At 54.1% G+C, this 7,254-nt stretch overlaps 1 protein-coding gene across 4 annotated transcripts in view; it reads left to right on the top strand.

Annotated features, from left to right (window-relative positions):
- The first annotated feature begins 68 nt into the window (after positions 1-68).
- Pax7 (paired box 7) overlaps positions 69-7,254 on the top strand; it is a 101,788-nt gene continuing 94,602 nt past the window's right edge. Inside the window, exons 1-4 of one of the 4 annotated variants that reach the window (XM_031379274.1) lie at positions 69-268; positions 2,723-2,958; positions 3,502-3,628; positions 4,372-4,500. In XM_031379274.1, coding sequence (XP_031235134.1) covers positions 184-268; positions 2,723-2,958; positions 3,502-3,628; positions 4,372-4,500 — 577 coding nt within the window. In that variant the 5' untranslated portion in view covers positions 69-183. Of the gene's footprint in view, positions 269-2,722; positions 2,959-3,498; positions 3,629-4,365; positions 4,501-7,254 lie in introns of all 4 variants that reach the window. The other 3 variants (XM_031379272.1, XM_031379273.1, XM_031379271.1) reach the window with 3 other exon arrangements.

The following is a 7,254-nucleotide window of genomic DNA, read 5'->3' as shown; positions in this document are numbered from 1 at the left end:
CCCCCCGCCCAGCTTCTGGAAGGGGCGCGTCTGCAGCCGGGTGGGGGGGTTGTGCAGAAGGGAAGGGGAAGAGGCTAGTGGGGGGGGGGAGGGAAGAAGAGGAGGATCGCAGCAGGGGTGAAAGGAAGAGACGCCAAGAGGTTTATCCAGCCGACTCTGGATTCGTCTCCAGCGTGCGCAGGAATGGCGGCGCTGCCCGGCGCGGTCCCCAGGATGATGAGACCCGGCCCGGGGCAGAACTACCCGCGCACCGGCTTCCCCCTGGAAGGTAAGAGCGCATAGGAGACCTTTACAGGGTCCCCCCCGCCCCGAGGGCCTCGGAGATAGCATCCTCCAGGGGAGCGAGCAGCGGGGCTTCCGGGGCTCTGCTGGGTCCCAGTCTCCGCGTGCGACCCGGGAAGTTTCTAGAGCGGACACTTGTCAGTTTCTGCGTGGACTTCGCTGACCCTCGGCCTGCGTTCCGTGGGTCACCGGCTGCAGGCCTTTCGCAGCAGGATGCGACTCCCCGGGGAGTTCGCATCTGGTCCGTTTTGCGCTCCGGTAAATTCCAGGGTTTCCCACTGTTCTCTGACACAGCGGAGTTCACGGGTTTCTGCGCAGCGCCGCCGGCTTTCTTCCCTAGTTTTGAATCGGTCCCTCAAAGTCAGGATGGGGTCCCAACCCCTTTTATTTCGAAATACCAACAAGCAATGCTCTATTTCTACTCCCCCAGACTGTCCGCTTCCTCCAAAGCAACTTACTAACTGGCTTGTTTTGTTTTGTTTTGTTTTTTTCGGCCCTGACACAAACTAATTGAAAACAATACATAATGCCATATTTCCCCGCAAAATCAAAAACAAAAAAATTTAAAACATAACTTTTCACTCCGTCTTTCTAAAGTCTGCAAATGTCCCGAGAGAGAAACTCAAGACCAAGAGAGGATACAGCAATCCAGGGCACTCTTTTGGGTGTTGAAACATACTCAGCCAAATTCTCTAGCCACTCGGGGATGCAGAGGGGACAGGCCGGTGGCGGCGATCGGCCGGGAGAGGAGAAAGGGCCCCTTTGCGCGCCCCCTCCCTTTTCTATTTAAACCGATGGAAGGCTTTCAGCCAGTCACGGAAGGGTCTTCTACCTTCCTCCGCTCAGACAGCCCGTGGTGTCTCAGGAGCAGTTAGAAACGGCATGCCAATTTTATTTTTTAGCCGCCCCTCTTGTCATTGTGTGGGCCCCACTTGGGTGCGGGAGGATGGAGAGAGAAGGCGAGAAGGGGCGGTCTGGCAGCCGGTGATCTAGGGAGGGAGCCCCCTCCCTCGGGCCGCGAGAAGCCGCCGGGTCCCCGAATTAGAGAGAGGCGAAGAGAGCGGGCTGCGTGATCAAGTGCGCGCGAGCGGCCACGCAGGCGGGAGAGCGCGGCAGCCGGGGATTTGCCAGAGTCCTCTCCTGGAACGAATGCAAGCAAAACAGGCGGCTGAGGACGCGCGAAGGATTAGGACAATATTTGCCCAACATGACGCAGAATACTGAGGAGAGCCGAGTGCCGGTCGCTAAAGAGGCTCTTGAATATAAAGTTGGACGTTCGAGAGCTCTCCAGCGCTAATGGCGTATCCCGCCACGGAGACCGAGTGACTCTGGCTCGGCGACGCACGATTTCTGATTAAATCTGAGAGTGGTTTCAGATACCTACTTTTGCAAAGAAAAATTGGTGGTGAGGGGAGCGGGAAAGTAAGGAGGGGGCGGTAGGAACAGCTCAGCAGACCGAGCCTCTTCTAGCCTCCCCCTTTCCAATTATTCCGTCTGCTTCCTCCACTCGGGCCGCTGTGAAATCGTTGTAATCTTCCAGATCTCTACAGCCGCGAGTCCCCAAATTGGGGGGATCGAGGCTGGATTAGTGCACCGAGTGTCCCCCCCAACCTTCTGTAAGAAAATTGTGTAGACTTTGCATTAAGGCTTGCCTAAGTTTTCCCTCCCCCAGAACACACCAGGTATGCCTATCTTACACACACACACACACACACACACACACACACACTGACCCATCTTAGCTTAGTTGCAGCAAAGACTGCTGGGACAAGTACTGAATGTCTGAGACCAAGTTGAGATATTTTGGAGCTTGTGGTCATTGTGGAGTGTGTCCTCGATTTGCCCCCAAACGAAATGAGAACTTTAAGGGTGTTTAAAAGAAACGGGAACCTGCTAGGGAATGGTTCATGTCCCCCCCCCCCCCACGCTACACAGACAGCTTTATGTCCCCAGTCCTTTGGCTGTGCAGGCTCAGTTGCCACAATCCTGAGTGCTCAAGCCAGAGCTAGAAATGTTGGGAGTCAAGTAGCCTTTTAACTAAGGGATAGAATAGTTGAGTCCTAATGGCCAGAGGTGTGGGACTGACTTGGTGGGCTACATTCTCCCACCCCACGGCTGTCAGCCTGTGACCCCCAGCCTAGGGGCCCAGAACCATTCACAGCTGATCTTAGGATCTCTGTTTGCCACCAGGCTTCACTCTGTCCCTCCTGGCATTTAGATCACCCAAAGGTGTATCTTCATTTCCTGCAGTGTAGAGGGACTTTGGAGGACAGGGGACAAACAAGCCAAGGCCCTAAAGCCAGGACTCTTTCTTTCTCCCTGTTGGAGCCTCCCAGGTCTTCACGAAGACCTCGGAGATCAGCTATTAGCAGTCTTGGGTCCCCTCCCCCACACTAACTGTATTCTGTCCTGCACTCACTCTCTTTCCTCCCTCCCCCAGTGTCCACCCCTCTTGGCCAAGGCCGGGTCAATCAGCTTGGTGGGGTCTTCATCAACGGGCGACCTCTGCCGAACCACATCCGTCACAAGATAGTGGAAATGGCCCACCACGGCATCCGGCCCTGCGTCATCTCCCGTCAGCTCCGTGTTTCCCATGGCTGTGTCTCCAAAATTCTGTGCCGGTACCAGGAGACTGGGTCCATCCGGCCTGGGGCTATCGGTGGCAGCAAGCCCAGAGTGAGTGTTTTTGCCTCTAAGGCTGGCAGCAGGCCTTCTCTAGTCCATGGACCTTGGTTGTCACCTCTCTCGATATCCCGTGTCACCTAGCACCCCTGGTTGTCTGGAAGTTTCCCATGAAAAAGCTTGTAGGAGCTTTCCCTTAGCTCGGAAACTGTCCCATTATTTGAAATTTTGAAGGATGGGCTAGCTGAACGTTAGATTGTCCAAGACTTTGAAGCCTCACTGGAATGTCCCTACATCTTCCCTGAACCAGGCATCTCCACCCTAGGAAATCTCTCTTCAGTGTTGCCTGAGGTGGTGAGGAGGGACCACAGGGTTACGAATTATATTTTATTTTATTTCTTATCGCTGCCTCCACTGATGTCATCCTGGGAACATTGAAAACCCAAGGCTCATCTTGGGAGGAAGGGAATGGCCGCCAGAGGGGCCAGCTTGGCTGGAAGCTTTGGGTGTGTGTGGAGGGGTGTTGATACTAAAACTATTTCCCTTCCCCCACCCTATCTCTCCGTTCCTGCTCTCCCACCTCCACCTCTGAAGCAGGTGGCGACTCCGGATGTGGAGAAAAAGATTGAGGAGTATAAGAGAGAGAACCCCGGCATGTTCAGCTGGGAAATCCGGGACCGGCTGCTGAAGGACGGTCACTGTGACCGAAGCACAGTACCCTCAGGTGAGAAGGTAGCTGAGCCAGTGGCAGAGCTGGCCAGGAGTCTCCCTGGAGATTCAGAGTGTAGGCCTGGGGGTGGACAGAGGAAGCGAATGAGGCATCTAGAGGTGTGGAGTGGCGTACAGGCTTAACAGTGAAGCAAAAGCCAGAAGGATGGAAGAGAGAGGGGAAGAGAAAGTTGGAAAAGGAGAGGTTTGGAAGAATGAATGGAGGTGGCTAAAAAGGAGAGTGGAAAAGAAGCCAGCCTTGAAGGTGAGGCTCTCTTGAGCATTGGGGAAGCGATCTCGAGAAAGAAAGACCTGCCCCAGGAAGGCTGGTGTACCTGGGCTCCCATCCCCTTTATTCTGAATCGAAGTCTTCAGACCACACTGTGGTTGTGGGGAAAAGCTGCTGGATTTGTATCTGACTGTACAGTTGTGTGCAGGCATGCAGGGCCAGGGCACACCTGCCTGGCTATAGCCAGGCCCGAGCAACACCAGGGCAGTAGGCAGGCGTGTTGTGATCGGACGTAGGCACAAGGTAGGGTCAGGCACCTGGTGAACGTCCACGGATTCCTACTGAGAAGCACTTGGTGGCTGCCTCCTCAGGCTTACCTGGACATACATGCTCCAGGAGTGGCCAAGACTTCTGATGAAGTGCCTGGGTAGCAGGGAGCTGAGAATGGGGGTTGTCTGACTTCTGCCTCCTACTCCTCGGCCCCAACAACTTATACGCTCTCTCTTTTGCCTTTAATTTCTGAGGTTTAGTGAGTTCGATTAGCCGAGTGCTCAGAATCAAGTTCGGGAAGAAAGAGGACGATGAGGAAGGAGACAAGAAGGAAGAAGATGGCGAGAAAAAAGCCAAACACAGCATCGACGGCATCCTGGGCGACAAAGGTAAGAACCTACCGTGGCCCGTGACGCCGGAGACCACGTTTTCCCACGCCTCTGGTGAGAACTTGTGCGGATTAACCTCCGCCACAGCTGGGGAAAAGTCGCAGATCGCCGGCGGCCTGGGTTTTGAAGGCGTTAGGGTTTTCGGGTCTATTCCTCCGAGCCACGCGAGTCCTGGGAGCGAGGCTGCGGAGTAGCACAATCCTGCGCCTCAGCTGTCTGCCCCCCACCCCCAGCGCTTCCCCTCGACCCGCGCGCTCACAGGTCCACAGCCTGTGCAGCCTCTGGAGCCTGCATTTTGTCGTCGATCAATTATTTATAGAAAACTTGGGCAAGCGTGCGGGAGATAGGGAGGAGGGCGAGGAAGGAGGAGCCCGCCCGGGGCTCCCTAAATGAATTTGTTAACCAGCCCCGCACACGCTTTCTAAACGGTCCCTTGAAACCCCGCCTGACAGCTGACCGACCGCTGCAATCAATAAAAATTAGCTCGAGCCGCACGGGCCGCCTCTCAGTCCCGCATGGCCAGGGAGGAGTGGGGGCACACGGGTGCTTTCCTCTTGGCAAGCACTGTGTGTGTCTCAGGGGCTGGAGGCCAAGTTCCCAGATGCCAAGGGTCGGGGGATTCACTCATCACCCTCTGTCCAACCTTAACTAGGCTTCCCTGCGCGGACTCCTGCGCTCAGTTTTCTCTTTCAAGCGCCTGCATCCCGGGCTTGGAGAACCGGGATGTTATTTCTGTTTTTGGATGGGGAAGTCTTCCTTCGGCGGAAGTTTTCTTGTCTATATGAAAATGCGGTCCTAAGGGGAGGTGAGGATGGGTATGAAGATTTCAGAGTTCCAAAGACTGACCCCGGAAAAGAGGGCGCCTGGAATGCACACTCCAGGGAGGCAAAACAGAATCAGAAAGACAGTCTCCTTGGGGAAAGAGTAGGACGTTTACTAAAAAACCCTTGTCACTCGAGAACTCTTCCAGAGGTTTCTGCAGAGTCCCTTCTTAGCACCTCAGGTCTAGGTCTCTCTCTGGTTCTCCGGAGTGCCTCCCAACCTTGAAGATGAACTTCACAGACAAAAATCCCACTTCTAAAGACAACACCCAGAGATGGAGGCCCAACCCCCACCAGCCCAATCCAAGGCAAAGGATTGGGGAGGGGAGAGCAAGTGCCAGGGCTGTTCATATTCTGGGGACCCTAGAAGGGCTGCTGTCTCTCCCGGGACAGAAGCAGAGAGAGAGAGAGAGAGAGAGAGAGAGAGAGAGAGAGAGAGAGAGAGAGAGAGAGAGAGAGAATGAGAGAGCACGCGAGCTGGTATCCCGCTGTGCCAGGCCTGCCAGAGGGGCCTAGGCTCTGCTGCAGGAGATGGCCTCTGGACGCTGCCTTAGCCATTCTGCCCAGAGCCCTGGGACTCCTTCCTGAAAACCCAGGGTTTATCTCAGTTTATCAGAAAGACAAATTAATCTTTAAAGAAAAATCAGAGTACTACTGATGGATTCCGAATTTGAATAATCTTTCTAAGGTACATGCTACACACCAAACACTTCAAAGTTACCCCCAGGAAGTAGTTGGGATATTTGGGTTTGTTTAGAGACTGCTTGCACCGTGTGTACGAAGAGGGTTGTGTCGAATTCAGTGTGACACTGAACGGCAAGCGGTCAGCGGCCGGGAAAAGAAGGGACTGGGAAAGGGACAGAAAGAGGATTGTGTTTGGGGGGAATCCCTCTGCCTTGGAGAACTCAGAGACCTCACAAAACCAATGAACCAGAGGCTTCGCGGGAGAGAGGTTTTCCCTGTCAGAAACCCAGTATGCTCCAAGTCTCCAGGGGTTTAGAGACCAGGTCTGGCCAGTCCAGATGAGGCTGGCTGGGAACACAGGTGTGAATGTACAAACCTGTAAGAATGAAATGGTTTGCAGGGGGCTGGTGTCCTGACAGATCCCAGGCTTCCCGTTGCTGTTGGGGTGTGAGTGGCACTCTGGGGCATTGGATGGCCTTGTGAGTTCCTGCACCTTTCAGGTGGCTGCGAGCCTATCCACGAGCCTTTGGATCCCAGAGTTTGCAACTTGACCTTAGGCAATTGTGGAGGGGCAGTGGCAATTCAAATAAAGGAAGGGTTTGATTGTGGGCAGATTTGGTGTCCAGCATGAACCCTAGCCTGTGGGTTGGCAGGCTCTCTCTCTCTCTCTCTCTCTCTCTCTCTCTCTCTCTCTGACCCTAGACATCAGTTTCACAGTAGAGTGAGAAGCCCCATCCAGCCCTCACCCGGGGCTGAGTCCAGAGCTCGCCCAGATGCCCCCCCACACACACACATGGACAGAGCGAGGGGGGGCACACTCACAACTTTGGTTTTGGCTTCTTGCTTTTTTACAAACGCTTTCTCCCAGGGTCGCCCTTCTCATGGCGGGGAGCCACCAAAGAGGGGTTTAAGAGCGCTCCTCTTTAAGCGCTAAAGAGAGATCCCTCCCTGGGTCCGTTTCTTCCTATCGTCCGCTTGGCATTTAATAATGTTAAGACTTATTAGAGCTGGTAATGAAAACTGAGGCTGCTGAATAGGAAGCTATGTTGGAGAGGGGTGTAATAGCTTCCAGGCATGGTAAGAAACTATTTATCCGCAATCAGTCTTCACTCTCAGAGTTTGAAGCACAAACGTTAAGTTGAAGGGTTTTAAAGCAGATTAAATTGAGCTTTTATTTCTCCGCACTTTCATCTCTGAACGGCTCACTCCTGCTTCCCTTGGGCTGATATTCATGAGACTGTGGGCTTTT

The sequence above is a fragment of the Mastomys coucha genome, unplaced genomic scaffold, assembly GCF_008632895.1.
Source record: "Mastomys coucha isolate ucsf_1 unplaced genomic scaffold, UCSF_Mcou_1 pScaffold18, whole genome shotgun sequence".
Classification (NCBI taxonomy): domain Eukaryota; kingdom Metazoa; phylum Chordata; class Mammalia; order Rodentia; family Muridae; genus Mastomys; species Mastomys coucha.
This window is presented reverse-complemented; position numbering and strand designations above follow the sequence as displayed.